The 17,148-nt window shown below is 50.4% G+C and overlaps 1 protein-coding gene and 1 non-coding gene across 9 annotated transcripts in view; both read left to right on the forward strand.

Moving 5' to 3' along the window:
- Positions 1-17,148, forward strand: part of CRACDL (CRACD like) — a 202,692-nt gene that overhangs the window by 169,996 nt on the left and 15,548 nt on the right. For all 8 annotated transcript variants that reach the window (XM_066377593.1, XM_066377589.1, XM_066377590.1 and 5 more), the window contains 4 exons: positions 1,269-1,404; positions 2,066-2,230; positions 5,712-5,939; positions 11,449-13,108. In XM_066377593.1, coding sequence (XP_066233690.1) covers positions 1,269-1,404; positions 2,066-2,230; positions 5,712-5,939; positions 11,449-13,108 — 2,189 coding nt within the window. The remainder of the gene's footprint in view (positions 1-1,268; positions 1,405-2,065; positions 2,231-5,711; positions 5,940-11,448; positions 13,109-17,148) is intronic.
- Positions 9,570-9,676, forward strand: LOC136401918 (U6 spliceosomal RNA). The gene has a single exon (XR_010750841.1). It is a non-coding gene; the product is annotated as a U6 spliceosomal RNA (small nuclear RNA).

Genomic DNA, 17,148 nt, shown 5'->3' on the forward strand with positions numbered 1-17,148 from the left:
ACTGGTCAGCTACAGAGTCTCCACTATATCTTGATTACCTCCTGAAAGACGTTTGGGTTGCCTCTGGTCTTCTGCTTCCATCAGTGTTGCTGTAGTGAATGGCCTTGTGTTTCTGCCAGTGCATCTTTGTGGAGGTCTTCTCAAGCTGTCTCAACTCCCAGTTCCACCCAGAGTGGCAGTAGTTGGGCAGTGATCATGGTTTCCAAAGGGTATGGCCATGGGCTGCCCTCCATAAGAGGAAAACCAGGTGTGCCTGTGATCTTCGTGACAAGAACTGCCATTGGTGGGAGGGCCTGCCTGGCGCTATCGCTCAGCCTGATTTCCTCCCAGAAATGTAAAGTCACTCCCCTCTGGGAGCCATGGGTTCCCCACTTGTTAATTTACTGTTGCAAGCTAGAAAAAAAAGTCAGAGAGCATCACTAACCAACACAATTAGATCTTCAGTAGAGTAGGGCTATACCTATGAGTCCCTAATGACTCACAGAGGACAAGATGCCCAGGGTGTGGCAGTTGTGGCCAGTGTATAGGGCGGGCTTTCCTTCCTTCATCATTGGTTCTCAGTCACCTCCTTCCACCTATTGTTCAGGCAGCCACTGCTGCTAGGAAAATCTGACAGCTAACTCCTGCATCCTCTTAGAACATTTTGTGAATATCCTGTGGGTTCAGTTGTAACTTGGAGCCTTGAGTTGGGGAAGGGGCTGGGAAGGGTGCTGTGTCAATGATGACAGATGCCATCTACATTCCAGGACCTAGGCACATAGTGGGTTATACGGGTTCTGAAGAGAGAACATGGCTTTGCAGATGTATAGTTCTTGTTTCACACCCAGCTGTGGATGTGTGCTTTGGACCTTTGTGAGGATGCCGCTGTCAGCAGGCCCTCAGTTTGCTGTGCAAACACGGCCTCCAGCCAACCAAGAGGCTGTGTATTTGCCCACAGGAATGATCTCACCCTCCCGGACAACCCAGCCAGCCAGCTGAGGCCCCTGTCTTGGACCTCACACCTTGTCAGCCCTTGGTTTTTCTGTTAATAAAAGGAATTCACAAAAACTTCAGATCTATTAGAAAAATTCCATCTCTGCAATGCCCCTAATGGTAGACTGTGGTATTTGACAGGGTGGGCATAAAGCAAAGTCAGGAGCAAATAAAAAACTAGCAGCCGTGGGCTGGTTGTCTGCAGGGCCTTCGCCTACAGGCCCTTGCTGTACCTCCTGGAGACCCCAGATGGAGGTGGCAGTGAACAGAGCATCACAGCATCTCTCTCACCCTAGGGACTCAAGGGGTGCGCTGGGCAGCCGGGCCCTCTCACACGACAGCATTTTCATTCCGGAGTCGGGACAAGACCCTACACGGCCTGTGCGGGTGTTTTCCCAAGAGAATGTGTGTGACCGGATTAAGGCCCTGCAGGTAAACTTGTCCTTGGCAGCATTAGTTGGTATGTATATCAGATATAAATCGATATGTTTTACAATTACTCCTGCTAGGTTTATTTGATGCATTTTAAAGTATAACTGCATGTACATCACAACTTTCCCTAGACACGACCAGGTAGTTACTCGTTGTCAAGATGACAGCCAGAGAGCTGGTGGGGGCGCTCTTTGGGTTCAGTCTTCAGCACCGAGGCAAGGGCGTTGACAGCATCCCTGCATGAATGAAGTGGACCAGGAGGATTTGTTGATAAAAGTTTGTGATGATTCGACTCCCGGCCAGGGCACACAGGATAAGCACCCATCTGCTTCTCCACCCCTCCCCCTCTCCTTCCTCTCTGCCTTTCTCTTCCCCTCCCGCAGCCAAGGCTCCATTGGAGCAAAGTTGGCCCGGGCGCTGAGGATAGCTCCATGGCCTCTGCCTCAGGTGTTAGAATGACGCTGGTTGCAACAGAGCAACACCCCAGAGGGGCAGAGCATCACCCTCTGGTGGGCATGCCGGGTGGATCCAGGTTGGGCGCATGCGGGGGAGTCTGTCTGACTGCCTCCCCGTTTCCAACTTCAGAAAAATGCAGAAAAAGAAAGGAAAAAATAAAAGTTTGTGATGAAAACAAGAGCACATGTTCTTTATTCCAATCCAGTTAAAAATACAGTGTAATGTGAAAATGGGGCCACCACCTCCTCCAGGTGGCCTTCCTACAAAGCAGGGAGATGATGCTGGCGTGAGTTCTGAGGATGATGGACTGCCCAGGAGCCCCCCAGAGATGTCCCTGCTGCACGACATCGGTCCTGGCACAACTGTAAAGGCAAGTGCAGCCTTCATCACCACCCTAGCCTAATATGTCCATCCTCACACACCACAGAGGGCAGCTGGGACCTCCGCTGGCCCCCGCGTGATTCCCCAGTGGGTGGGTGGGTTCCATGCACTGGGAGCTACTCTAGCCCAAGTCACTAGATCCCACAGTTGGTATTTATTTGCATTCTTTGAGTAGAAATTCGGGTCTTTTTGGGACATAGGGTTTTGGTAACATTCTTTGTGATGGTTAGAGATCTGATACAATCATACCTTGTTTTTCCTGTCTGAGCAGATGACCCGACCAGCATCTCATCTCAAAGAATGAAATGTCTTTATGTCTGTTCTCTGTTGTTATGATGCTTGGCTAGAGCAAGAAGGGAGTGGTACACATATATGACTTCATTCAGCTCTCAGGTTGGAATGCAGAAAATGAGAACTTGTTAGGTTAGGGGTAGGAATGTGAGGCATGGTTCTGGTGACCAGGGCAGTAGGGTAGGTTTGACAGGCTGGAGAGGTATTTACGAGCTCTGTAGGGTAGGGATTCATCCTAGATACCATCACCACCCCCTGTTGAGATTCCGTGAGGATGGGCTGATCTCTTAGTGATGTATAAACAGCACAGCTCATGGTGCGTCATTTTAAGCCCTACAATGTACCTAAACATAAATGATCATTATTCCCTGTAGACAAGCTTGCTGAGGGCTGGATGGAGTGTAGTTATTTACATTATGCTGACACTCAGAAAACAAATAAAGGCCGGGATCCATTTTTATAGCTGCCCTCTGCCCAGTTCATCCTTGGAGCAGTCACTTCTGCCCTGCTCAACGGCCAATTCATAGTGAGGTCTTGGGGTTTCACTGTGATTCAGTGTCTTGCGGATTCTGTGCTGCTCTGATGTATAGCCAATCTAGACATCTGGAAGTCCCCCTGCAAAGGCAGGAGGACTGTCTACTTAGTTTGTGTGCACTTGTGGGTTCCACAAGCAGGGTCTGAGGACAGTAGATGACCCACAACTGCTCTCCCACCTCACGGAGAAAGAAGAGAACACAAGAGGATGGTTTGCCCCATTTCTTGGACTTCAAGACAAGACCCTTTAACAGCTCAAAATACTGGAGGAAAAGTTGACAGGCCCATGATAGTCCTCGTCCTGAAGGGATTGTCTTCCCAGGCCCCGAGCCCTCGCACCACAGCAGAGTTCTGTTCCTGAGCAGGAAGAACCAGTATGGTAGGCAGCAGGGAGCACAGAGGGACACAGTCATTGCTCAGAGTGTCAGGGATGTGAAACTCCTGACCAAGCATAGGGGCCAGCGTGGGCCACAGGAACATCGGCTCAGGCAGAGCAGATGCAGGGGACCTCGGAGGAGAGGAGGCAGGGAATGCCTGTCCTTTGGGTTTATAGAGGGGTGATCAGTCCCTTTGTCATTCTCATTCGTGGACTCACTGCATTTGCAAAGCAGCTCATCTTTCTGTTCTCTTGAGTCCTAGACAGTCAGTAAAACAAAGCACAGTTTCACCAAGTGTTTGGATACACTATTATTTTAGACAAAGGAGTGATGCGAGCTTCTGTATGATTTTGAAATGGGTCCACTCTGCTGTGAGTCTCACAGAGCACTGTCTGAGAATGCTGCTGTGGCTCAATCGGAGGCAACTTCCTGAGTCGTCAGCAACAACAGGGGAAGCTAAGCCACAGATACAGAGGAAGTCATGGCCGGGAGTCCTGTGGTTTATTTTAAAAATAACTTGCCTTGCTTTATTCTCATAAGAACCTGAGTAGCTAAAACAAGGAACTAAAACAGATTATGTCCACTTATAAGCCCTTTCCCTCATTTTAGTAACTATCTTCTTTCAACTGACAGAAATAAACTTGATACTAGCTTTAGAAAATATAAGGGACCTGTATGTGAACAGGGAAGAGGCAGCACCCTTGCAGGGGCGGCGCCTGCCTCTGAGCCCATCTCTCCAGCAGCGTCTCTCTTCTGCCTCCCACCCCCTGGTTTAAAGGAGGCCACTGGGAACCTGCTCTGTGTGGAGCTGCAGGGTTGTGGAAAAGCAGTGCAGCTGAGCAAGATGTACCCGTGTCCCCGGGAACCCACTCTCTGCCTCCTTCCTGCGGGGACTGTTTTCATGAGGGCTTCATTGTGAGGTGCATGAAATTATGGTCTTAAGTTAAAATGTAAGCCTGACACCACCTCACTCATGTGGGCGGCTACTATCAAACAAAAACATAACAAAACAAAAACATTTTGGCAAGAATGTGGAGAAGTTGGAACCCCAGTGCACTGGTGTTCATACAGAGTGGGCCACATAGGAAGCAGTAGGGTGGTTCCACTAAAAACTGACCTCACTGATACGAGGTACTTAGAGAAGTCAAATTCAAAGAGACCGAAAGCAGAGTCGTGGCTTCTGAGGGCTGGGGAAGAGGGACATGGGGAGTTGTTTCATGAGCACAGAGTCCGCTTTTACTAGAGAAGAAGTTTTGGAGGTAGATGGTGGGGATGGTTGCGCAATAATATGAATGTATTAATACCTTTATTGTCCTGCATGCTTAAAAATGGTGAAGATGCTAACTTTTATGTCTACTTTACTACAGTAAAAAAAAAATTGGAAAGTAAGCATTGGAAAACCATGTAACCCTAACACTGATATTGAGCACCGTACCAGAATAGGAAGTTTGTTTGTGTGTAGGTGACAGGGTTGTAGCTAAAGCTAGCACCTCCCAGATGCCCTCGATACCGCACTTGTCCCCAGGCTGAGCTTGCTGTGGTGTGCCCTGGGTGCCCTCTGTTACTTTACACTGGCACTGTCTTTGCAGGAGATCCACTTAGACCTCCCTTGGTGGAAAAGCTTGCCAAATTGAGTGGGCAGGATCTTAGCATGTTTCTATCCTTCTTGCACGTGACAGCCGAACTCCCTGGCAACACTCTTACCTTTGGCTGTCAGTTACTCTCTTCTGAGGTATAAACTACTGAAATATTGTAACTTAAAGCCAAATTTCTCCAAGAGAATGTATAAAGATACAGAAACCTTCTAGGATGAACAGACCACAGCTCCAGTCGGGGACAGCTGAGTGGTGAGCTCTGCATAGCTTGTACCCTTGCCTACAAGTCACATCGCAGGGTCATCCTAGCAGCTTCTAAAGATAGAACTCTGCCCTTAGAGAACTCATGCTGGGCTGTGTAATCAAAGAAAGGAGCCCTTGTCTGAAGCAGCTGTGCCCGCAGATGTGGGAGGGTGGAGGCAGTTATCCTTCTGGGGGTGCCTGGGATACAGGTACTCTGTGTGGCCTTGGAAATAGCAGTGGGCTTCCAGATTTGGCCCAACACTTAAGCCTCCCAACCCTTTATCCTAGGACCCTCCTGTTGAGATTCAACGTAAAACATGTCCTCTCATGGGAAGACGGGCCACATTAACAGGAGGGAGTTGAAGTGTTGTTTACTGCACCCATTCATATCAAGATTTAATACTTTCTTTTTGCTCCTTCTTTCTTGAAGGTTTGTTTGGTTTCCTCTTCCCAGCCATCCTCTCCGGACCTGCTCTCCTCCAGGCACACTGGTGATGCCCCTGACTTTGCCCGGAGCTTGGACAGCAGTGTGGCACCTGTGGCTGATTTCAGTCTCCCCCCAGAATGCTCCTCCTGCCTGGACAACTCTGCAGCTAAGCACAAGCTCCTGGTCAAGCCCCGCAACCAGCGGTCAAGCAAAATGAGGCGCCTGTCTTCGGTAACTGGGCTCTTCCCGCCGCCCCCCCCCCCCCGCCTCTCTCCCCTCAGGATCGAGTGCCCCCTCTGAGCAACTGCCACTGCCCCATTGACCTGCTACTTGAGGTGGAGTCTTAGGTCTCTCCCTGCATAAACACTTCATTCACTCATTCTGCAACACTTATCAGCAACCTGCTGTGTACTGTGAGTCCACCCTCCCACCTGCTTGCATTCAATGTGAAGTCAGCACCTGGGCCAGGCATGCCCAGACCCTGCCTGCCCCTCACACTGCCTAGTTCTCACTCACCCCCACACTCTGGCCGCCTTTCTGCTTCTTGAGCACTCCAAGCTGTCTCCAAGCTCAGGCATTGTACCTACTGTTCCTCCTGCTCAGCCTTGGGAGTCTCAGCTCAGAGGTCTTCTTCCCAGGAGGCTCACCTGCCCGTCCTGTGGAAAGCAGCCCCACCTTCCCACCACCAGGTGCATGTCCCTCATAGTGCTGGCCACACGCAGATGTAACCTTTGGAAATGTATATGCCCGCTTGTTTACTGCCTGTCTTCTCTGAGATCTTGTCCCAGCTGTACTTCCAGCCCCGGAGCAAGGCTGGTCACAGAGCAGACATTAGTAAACATTTGTTGAATGTATGAATGAATAAACAAACCAATGACTTGAATGGCAGAAGAAGCTAAACCATTAGAGGGGACACCGACCTTGGGTGACTACCTGCTTAATAGCAGATGACAGGCCCTCTTTGGGCATGCTGCCTGGGGCCATTGTCAGCTCATAGTTGTGGGAGCCAAGAACTTGCTCATGCAGTACTTTGACCTTGTGGTACCAGGGAGTTACTGGTCCACATAGGGTTGGTGCTCTTTTCCCTGCCTGATGGCATCCATACAACCTCACCCCTGGAGGAGCTGAGAAGCAGGGTGTAGGTCAGCTGGCCAGAGAGCATAGAGTTCTGAGAGAGAGATGCTCATGGACCAATGTTCTCTTCCTTCATCCCTCAAGATAAGATTGTGGAGTATTGGTGAAGTCCCCAGGATGAGCTGGGTGCTTCAGCTGGAGACAGTGGCGTGGAGACACTCAGAGTGTCAGGGACTCCCTAAACGGTGGATTTTCCTTTTGGCCTGTGGAGTGTCCATTTGTAACTCATGCTAGAAGGTTGACTTCTGAAGGGACTAATGCTGGACAAAGAAGCCAGCTAGGTTTACCTCCAGGGCAGTGTGTCCTCATGCAGGCTGGGGACGAGGGACGTGTATAAGTGCTTCCACATTCAGGGCATTTACAGTTAAAGGCTTGAGCTGTGGGGTCTTGGAAAGGCCTGTCCTCATGCTGAGTGGAGCCACAGGTCAGAGACAAAGCCAGCTCCCTCTGGCCCTCAAGTGTGGGCTTCACTCCCATAGGGATGTCTGTTGCCCAGCAGGGGTGTGTGTGACCAGCCACAGCCGGGCCAGGACTTGGTGACAAAGGGAAGCCTTGTGCCTATTTCAGGGGGAAGTGCAGCATCCCTTCTTTCTGCCCTCAGGAAGAAGAAGAGCTATACCTCTCTTTGCTCACCTTTGAACTTGACTTAGCTCTTGAGCCACATTTTTTAGGATAATAAAAAGTCTGGTTTTCTCAGTCTGGAGAAATACAGTCTTTCCTTGATTTAAACTCATTTCCATATCTTCCCCTCCTTTCTTTCCCTTTTTGGTAGGAAACAGCATGGATTTGTTAAGTTTTTGACAGTATTCTTACATTTATGACTGGGCAGAAGTATCTAGCCAGTGGCCACCAGTGTCATTGTTAGGTCCTCATTTGGAGGCTTCCGTTCTTCAGTGTCCACAGTCCCCTTTGCCCTTTGGACATGAGGTCCCTCTTCCTAACCACGATGACCTTCCTGGTAACCTGGCCCCTCTTGGGGACTAAGGTGCTTTCTGATGCTCCCATCCTGCTCTGCAGGTAGGGAAGAGCCACCACGCTGCCCTGCTGCTGTCCTCCTGACCTGGCACGTCTGTGGAGGTTCACTGCCCCTTTGGGCTTCACTAGACAATGAGGTCCAAGTTTTCCCTGCTTTTCTGATCCCTCAGAACATCTGGGATTTCTTTCTCCATCACCCCCCACCCCCCACCCCAGCCTCAGGCATCTGCCGGGTCTCTACTTGAGGCTTCCTCCTGCTGCCCAGCTCCTTCCTCCGTTTGGGCAGAACAGCCGTCTGTGCCCAGGTTGGCATCTCCGGCTGTCATCAGTGGGATAAACGCTCTTCCTCATCATCTAGGCTTTGAACTTTTTGGAGCTCTAGAGGAAAGCAAAAGGGCTTTTCTTACCTTAAAAACCCAATCTTGCATAGTTAAAAAAAAATACCCATAACTATCAAAACTGTAATATTTATCATCCAAGAGTGCATTTGGCTGAATCTGTCTGCCTCTCCAAAGCAGAGGTCAGGAAAGGCAAACGCAGCTTGATATCTTAGCATTTTACCCGCCACCCAGAGCCGGGCCCTGGGGGTGGCTCCTGTACAGAAATGGGATACCTCTAAGTGTTTACGCTGATGTCTTACCCTGCCAGTCAGTCCTCATCCCGACCCAGGCTGTGCCATGGGCAGAGAATATCATGATCTCTACCAGGAGCAGCATGGTTATATGACTAGACCAAGGTCTCAGGGCTGGCTGAACTGCCAGCTACAAGTCCCAAGTGTCACACAGAGACTGGAGCCGCCTCTCCCTCAGCACTGCTCATCAGCACATGGGTGCTGTCCCAAGACCTGGTGGGAGGAGGTAGAGGAGTAGGCAGCCAGGACAGTCTCCATCTGGTGCAGGCTGAACAGTGTGTCCTCTATTTCTGCCCTCTCGGGAGGGCCCAGAGAGGAGGTGAGGGGGAGGCGGCGGAGATGAGGAGGTAAGGGGGAGGCGGCGGAGATGAGGAGGTAAGGGGGAGGTGGCGGAGATGAGGTCGGCATGCGTGTTTTTGCTGCTGTACCTGACTAGAGGACCCAGGCTGAATCGAGGCTGCTTCTTTCCCTGTAAAGCCTCTGCTCCACGTCCAAGCCCACCCCCTGGAGTCCTTGCTCCACACCAGCCTTGGTCCTGCCACCCTCCTCAGAGCCTCCTTGTAGCTGCCCATGACTCATGTTGGGATGGGCCCACATGGGGCCCACTCCTCTGCTCTCTGCTGATTCAGTGAGGGTTCCGAGCATTTTAAAATGTGACCGACATCCTTGCCCTGGCCAGTTGGCTCAGTAGTAGAGCGTCGGCCTGGCGTGCAGGAGTCCCAGCCAGGGCACACAGGAGAAGTGCCCATCTGCTTCTCCACCCCTCCCCCTCTCCTTCCTCTCTGTCTCTCTCTTCCCCTCCCACAGCCAAGGCTCCATTGGAGCAAAGTTGGCCCGGGCGCTGAGAATGGCTCTGTGGCCTCTGCCTCAGGCACTAGAGTGGCTCTGGTTGCAACAGAACAATGCCCCAGATGGGCAGAGCATCGCGCCCCATGGTGGGCATGCCAGGTGGATCCTGGTCGAGCACATGCGGAAGTCTGTCTGACTGCCTCCCTGTTTCCAACTTCAGGAAAAAAAAAATGTGACCCACATCCTAAAGAGGGTTTCAACATCAGTGATTTTCTATAACAAAAGGCGGGTAATGCCTTTGTACTTGCAGTTTTTGAAAATTCTCCTGTAGAGCACTGGCTTTGGCAGCACATACACTAAAATTGGAACGATACAGAGAAGATTAGCATAGCCCCTGCACAAGGATGACATGCAAATTCATTAAGCATTCCATATTTTTAGGGAGTGCAATCGGGGACACGTGGTTGGGGGGTGAGGGTATTATATTGAATGGGACACTTGAATCCATGTTAACACAATAAATTAAAATTAATAATAAAAAAAGATGTGAAGGCCCTGGCTGTTTGGCTCAGTAGTAGAGCGTCGGCTTGGCATGTGGAAGTCCCGGGTTTGATTCTCAGCCAGGGCACACAGAAGCACCCATCTGCTTCTCCACCCTTCCCCCTCTTCTTTCTCTCTATCTCTCTCCTTCCCCCCTGCAGCCAAAGCTCCATTGAAGCAAAATTGGCCCAGATGCTGAGGATGGCTCTGTGGCCTCTGCCTCTGGCGCTAGAGTGGCTCTGGTTGCAACAGAACAATGCCCAGATGGGCAGAGCATTGCTCCCTGGTGGGCTTTCTGGGTGGATCCCAGTTGGGCACACACAGGAGTCTGTCTCTCTGCCTCTCCACTTCTCACTTAAAAAAAAAAAAAAAAAAAGATAATTCTTCTATAGATTTCCTTAAACATATTCCTCTTTTTATACCCAAAGGAATACAATTATGTTTCTTGGCAAGAGGTAGCTTAGGTATTGCTCAAACATCCCAGTTACCCTGTGTTCTTTTAGCAAGGAGATGCAGGCTGGTAAATGTTAAAAATAACATCAGCAAACAGCAGAAATCTTTGCAAACATACCTGGGGTGCTTCCTACTGTGTCTGAGGGGTAGCTGCATAGTGCAGCAGCCTGGGGAGGGGAGCTCTCCAGATCTAATGTCATGAACCTTTTATAAAGCTCCATCTCAACACCCTCAATCTGTGGGTCATTTTCATGTGTGGCTTTGAGTGATTCATGATTACCTTAATCCCCTTTCCTTCTTAAGAGAGCAGGAACCCAGTCTGTGTTCAGTAAGGAGGAAGTTGATCCCATCTAAATTCCAAAGATCTTTAAGAAGAAAAATGCCAGAAGACAGTGTAGGGCTTCGTGAAGGAAGAGAGAGTTGTAAAGCCCAGGGAAGAGGCAAGGCTTTCTGTTGGAGCAGAATTTGGGACAGTCTTGGGGTGCTTGTTGAGTACCCTGAGGGTGTAGGGGGTCCCTCAGACTGCAATCTGGTACATACAGTGGTAGGGGCTTGGCTGGATATGGGTAGGGAGCTAGAGAAACAAATTCAGAGCAGAGACAGACTAAATTTAGCAGAGAAGTTTGGACTTTATCCTATAAGCCTTGGTTTGCTATTGATCCAGTTTGACACACTCTGAATCTTGTGTTGTTAGGCAAACCAGTGTGCCCTCATGGCTGTCTCTGAGGGAGCCCAAGTTAGGAGAGCCTCAGCTCTCCTCAGAGCTCGTGAGCTCAGCCTTGACCGAGGTGCACCTGTCTGAGCGCCTAGTCTCCAGGTTCAAAAAGGAGCAACAATCCCTCCCTCTCTGGGACTAATGGCAGGAATGAGCACAGAGCGCAGTGTGGTGGCCTCCCTCCACCTGGTGCCGCCCCTTTCCTGTGCTTTGATCTGTAAGGCACCATCAGCTAGCTTTGTGGCTTGGCTTTGGAAACATTTATATTGAGTGCGTAGCTGCCACTGTTATGCTGAAAGCTGAGCTTGTGAGGCAAGAACCCAAGATAGACCAGTAAGGGAGGGGTTAGAAAGAGGCACCTGAATGTGAGTGCCCACTCAAGTGACAGCTTCTGAGACACACTACTGCCTTTAAACCATATGAAGCCTTGAACAAAATGGGAAGGTTGTAGGCCTCCCAAAGTCCGGCGTAATGATGCTCTTCATTCTCTCTGTCTCTCCTAGAGGGCACAGTCCGAATCGCTGAGCGACCTGATGTCCACCCCGGAGGAGGAAGAGTCAGATGAGAAGCCATTACCCACGGTCAGCTCAGAGGAGAAGCCCACTGTTGGCCAGCAGGACATGGTCCTGAACAGAAGCCCTGAGCCCAGGGGACCAGCCACCATGCTGCTGCCTGGGGGAGCCCGTGCGAGACGTGCATGCCTATGGCCCTGCCTGGCACTCAGTGCCAGTGCTGAGGAGGAGAGCTACCCTGGGGACAATTCCTCAAGCTTCCCAACCACCCCAGAGGTCCTAGAGCCTGTGTCAGGCCTAGCCCCCTGCTTGGAGTTCCCACTTCTGCCAGAAGGCTCCCCGCATCCTGACTCTGACAACAAAAATCAGAGGGAGGAGCTGTCCCTTGAAAGCACAGGTTTGCTACCCAAGGACACAGCAGATGACATGCTTTGTGTTTCTGGAGACAATGAAGGTTTGTCATCTCCCCACGTCCCTGAGGAAGATGCGACATCTTCTGGGACCGGTCCTGCCATCCACTTGGAGACTCCCTGTGGTCCAGATGAGCCAGACCACGGTGCGCAGAAGGAGGTAGAGCTGACATTGACAGTGCCTAGTCCTGAGAGAGCTGAGACAAAATGTTCTGAGGACCACACCCCTTGCTCCCAAGAACCCAAGAGCTGCTTGAAGCACAAAGCCCCAGTGGTGAGCAGGAGCCTCAGTGTGTCCCCCAACCCACCATCCTCAGAGTCACCTCCAGAAGAGCCCACGCCCTGTGCCCTGGACAAAGAAACCGCCTCCCTGGAGCCCCCCAGGGCTGAACAGGCTGAGTCTCCACAAGGGGGGGCCAAAAGGGAGGCACCGGAACAGAAAATCGGGAGAGGAGGCAGCCAGCCACGGAGTGGGAAGAAGTTCTCTGTGTCCTCGGGCCGGGCATGGTCACACACAGGCCACAGAGAACGGCTGGGTCACCCTGGCCCCATAGGCCCTACTGCTGTCCCTTCCACTGTCCGGCTACCCCTGCTGAGGAGCAGCCTGGCCTGGAGGAGCGAGGCTGCCCTTGATGACCTCCAGGCACCTCTGGAGCACCAGAAACAGAAACTGGACCCTCAGGAGCCACCTTTACCAGCTGAGTGTGGCTCTCGGGACTCAGGGAAGAGGGTGGCCAGCCAGGTTGGGTTGGGGAGGAACCCCCAGGATGTAGTGACCACACCAGCCACAAGAGGCCCCTGTCTCACTGCCCAGGAGTCAATCACGTGTGGGGACAGAAGCCCCTTCCCCATCAAGCTCCGGTCCACCTCTCTTTCTTTCAAACACAGAGATGCATCCTTGCCGGAAGTGAAAGGCATCAAGAGGTTTAGTGCGGAGGTCAGGCTAGAAAAAGGAGGACTGACTCTGCTCTCAAAAGATGACAAGTGTCACACAGGGACAGCCCCCATGATTCGGGGGGCCAGGTCCCCCAACGACCAAGGGAAGGGGAAGGCCCGGTCATCAGAGCAGCTGGGCTCCAAGCCACCCCTGCCCAGGAAACCACTTCTGCAGACCCTCACCCTCCCGTACCTGCCTGCGTCCCCTGATATCAGCCCCGGAGAACTGGACAAGGTTGCACCACCCCAAGGCCCCAGAAAGGAGAGTCGAACGATGGAGAAAAGGTTGCCCCACTGGGGAGCTGGTAAGCGCCCCAGCCATGTAGCGGCCTGGCCTGAGCATGTTTAGGAAGGGTGGGGCAGTGGGCAGTCACTTTAGTGGGAAGAGCTTTCTGGGCATCCAGCAAGTAGGTTAACATTTGGGTAGAAACCTTATTGCAGGAAAAATTGGAAGAAGATGTCAAAATTCCTCACAGTATTACTGACACATTTGATTAAGAGTTAGGAACAGAGAGTAGAGAATGGGAAATGAGTACCAGGATGTTGTGTAAGTTCAGAGAAATCAGGAAACTGTCCACGTGCATTTTGCAGGACCCCTCCATGGACCACTCATGCCGGCTGCTCATCTCCCTGGGAGCTCGGGGGGCCAAGAACCCTAGAATCCGGGACATGTATTCCTGTTGGTGGAGTCCCTGCTAGGGCCTGCATTCTTCTTGGTTATAAAGGAAGCCTCTGGCTCCTCTGTCACTCAGTGTCCTGACCTTTTCCCCAAGGATGCATTTTCTCTCACTAATAATTAGGGTCACAGGGCCTGATGTCATGCAGAAAGCACCCTATGTAACGGTTTTTGTCAGGCATGAGCCCCTCAGAGGGTGGCATTAGCTCCCTGTTCCAAAAGAAAGATAGTGTTAAGACTGGGGCAGAATGAAAGAATCTTCTCAAGCAACTGTGTTCTAAAATGAGCAGGGACAGAATTGATGACTTTTCTGTCTTGACATTTGTCACTCTGTATTGATAGTGTTTCTGATTAAATGAGCGGCCTGTTAGAAACGGGTGCTTCCGGTGGAGCTGGGGGTCACTGGTCGTTTCTCTCACTGATGGCCAGCGCGTGAGGCTCCACTCCTGTGATGGGGTCCTGGGGAGAAACACTTCATGGCAAATTTTATTTAAAAAGAAAAACCTTTCAGGATGTTTTAAGTGGCTAGTCTAAATCCAGAACTCTACTGAAGCACTACATTGTGGGACAGGACAAAAGAAAATAGAACCCAGTTGTTCTCCTAAGGACCCCGAATTCAGAAAGCAAGATGAGGGCACACACAAGAGGAAGAAATTAGCTCCCCCAAAGCACCCTGTTAGGTTTGAAGCAGTCCTAACTTTCTCTGTCTCCCTCTCCGGGAAAATTGCAGTACACTAAGTGCTTTATGGTCCTAAGGTGACCTTCAAGGATGCTGACGGTTCTGGGGACAGGGCCAGGAAGACACTGCCAGAGCACGTGGCCTTCCTTGTGCTGGCCCCTGGCTCCACCATGGTTTTTGCTATTGCTGCTGCCATGACGTTAGGACGGTCAGTGAATGAGCTTTAGAGGAGGTCCAAGCTAGAGCTGAGGATCCCCTCTGCCAGTTTCCAGTGAGGTTACTGAAGCTGTCCTAAAGTGACTTAAAAGCCTTTGGTTGGAATAGGGAGAAGGAGGGGGCATGCTCTGTGCAGATAAAACCCTGACATCAGCACCATCCACTTGCATGACCTGGAATTGAAATGAATGGGACTTAAAAGCAGGATGCTCAGGTTCATGGTAAGAGCTGGGAAAGGAGCTTTGGCGTGTTCATAATTCATAACTTCCTCAGCCTGGGCCATGAGAGTTAGGCTTCATTTGTTGTCAAATGGCTAGAATGGTCTGTGGTTAAAGGCCTTATGTTTTCTTCTTTGATTTATAAAATATAATATAGTACCTGTATTTATTTATTCATGGCTCTTCTGAAACAGTGGAAAAGAATTATCTTGTCCAGCTACATGTATTTTTGAGCCACAGAAATAGCCAATTCAGAGGAATTCCAGAGTGAGCACAGGATCTAAGTTATGGGGCACTGGTAGTGATTCTCATTGCAGTGCAGAGTGGAGAGGAAGAATTACCCACAATCTTTTGGGAATTACCAAATGGGGTGGTATTTAAGGGACAAGTGCTAGGATAGGCTATGGCTACTGCCTGGTAATCCCAGGACCTGGGAGTATAGTGCGGTGGGGTACAGGGCTGCCTCATGCAGACCATAGCAGGATCTTAAGGTCCGTGCAGTTGGACCCCATCAGTGAAGAAGCCTCTACACCTTTCTCAGACATGGGATCTGCTTGTGGTTTAATTCATTATTATTAATACACTCTTACTAATTCATTATTAATCCTACTATCATCTTTATCATTTCTAAGTTATGGCAGTGGAAGGCAATTCAATTTACATAAAACATATAGACTATAAAAGTTTTAATAACAGTATTACTCAGTTTTCCAGAAAATCCTAATTATCGCTGTTTATGATCTCGTGGTGGCAGGTACTTTTCCCAGATGGCCGCTATCTTCTCTATCCTTCTTCCAGGGGTGCAGATCGTAAATAAAGCCCAGTCTTGAGGTATCCCAGATGAATGCACAGTTCTGCCCTGAGGACTAAAGCTGTCTACTCTTTCTCCTCTCTGCCACACTGTCTTCCTTCCTTGAAGGCATGGAGACACTTTGGTTTTTTATTTATTTATTTATTTATTTATTTTGTATTTTTCTGAAGTTGGAAACGGGGAGGCAGTCAGACAGACTCCCGCATGCACCCGAACAGGATCCACCTGGCACGCCCACCAGGGGACGATGATCTGCCCATCTGGGGCGTCGCTCTGTTGCAACCAGGGCCATTCTAGTGCCTGAGTCAGAGGCCATAGAGCCATCCTCAGCGCCCGGGCCAACTTTGCTCCAATGGAGCCTTGGCTGCGGAAGGGGAAGAGAGAGACAGAGAGGAAGGAGAGGGGGAGGGGTGGAGAAGCAGATGGGCGCTTCCCCTGTCTGCCCTGGCCAGGAATTGAACCCGAGACTTCTGCACGCCAGGCCTACGCTCTACCACTGAGCCAACCAGCCAGGGCCATGGAGACACTCTTTCAACAAGAGAAGCTGGGAGAATTCGGTGGCTGTTTCAATAAACAGAGGAACCTAGCTTGCCGAGGGGGCTGAGCCCAGCACCACGTTTGTGCTTACCTACTGCTCACCTGTCAATCAGATGACATGCTGTCACAGGTGAATGGTCCGGGCTTATCAGCCTTGTTCAAGTGTGCAGGACATTACCTCCCTCCTGTTGGGCTAGTCCCACCCAGAGTCTAAATTACAGCTTCTTTCACACAGGGTTAGATTTAGAACAAAGTAGGTGGAGATTTTCATGTAGGAAAATGGTAAAATACTGAATGTGTATAGAAAAAAATAATTACCTATGAGTCTACTCTCCAGGTAGTATCTCTGTTGGATTTTCCTTTTAGTTTTCCTTTTGTGTGTGTGCGTGTGCATATGTGTAACTTATTTGTCTACATGGTTGTGGTCATGTGGTAGATATTTTAGACAGTAGTTGCAAAAATTACCACCCTCATCTGGGGCCTTATTTGGTAACCAGCCATAGCCTAAAATCCAGCTCACTCCATCCAGACTGGACAGGTCACATGGTGACACAGTCAGGTTTCTGACCCTCTGTTTCTCAACTCTTAGATTTATTCATTCATGCACTCGTTCTTTCAACAAATATTTCATATACTCCTGCCACATACAGGGTACTGTGCTGCCTCCACGGAGGAGGCAAGTGGCATCTGGATGTCACATGGGAGTGTAGGTAGATGCCCATCTCGTCTTTGGATGTCAGGGACGTTTTTTCCTGGAGGAAATGAACTCAGAGACTGTCACTTGATGACAGTTATTTCAATGTATTCTGGTTCATTTGAGTATAATAGAAGGGGGATGGGTGTTTTTGGTATCATGCTAAAAATATATATATTCATGTGTCTAGAATTCTTAAAGAAAACCAACTTTGTTCACACCTCCCTTCTTTTTTAGCCTGATTCTCCCCTTCCCAGAACCTCCTGAGCGAGTGTGGTCAACACTCTGGCCTCTGGCCTCCATCTTCCCTATGCTTCTGAAGCCACACATCTCCTCAGGTCCCTCATGCAGGACACGACACACTGTGGATTCCCACCTGTTTCCTGAGGCTCTCCCTTCACTGGACTCCCTCAGCCACAGCAGCTACCCCTAACCGTCTGTGGACAACCCTGACTTCTCATCTCAACATCCGGAATTCAAGTTATCAGTCCCTTGCCCACCCCAGACCATTGCC

The sequence above is a fragment of the Saccopteryx leptura genome, chromosome 3 (genome assembly GCF_036850995.1).
Source record: "Saccopteryx leptura isolate mSacLep1 chromosome 3, mSacLep1_pri_phased_curated, whole genome shotgun sequence".
In the NCBI taxonomy this organism is placed as follows: Eukaryota; Metazoa; Chordata; class Mammalia; order Chiroptera; family Emballonuridae; genus Saccopteryx; species Saccopteryx leptura.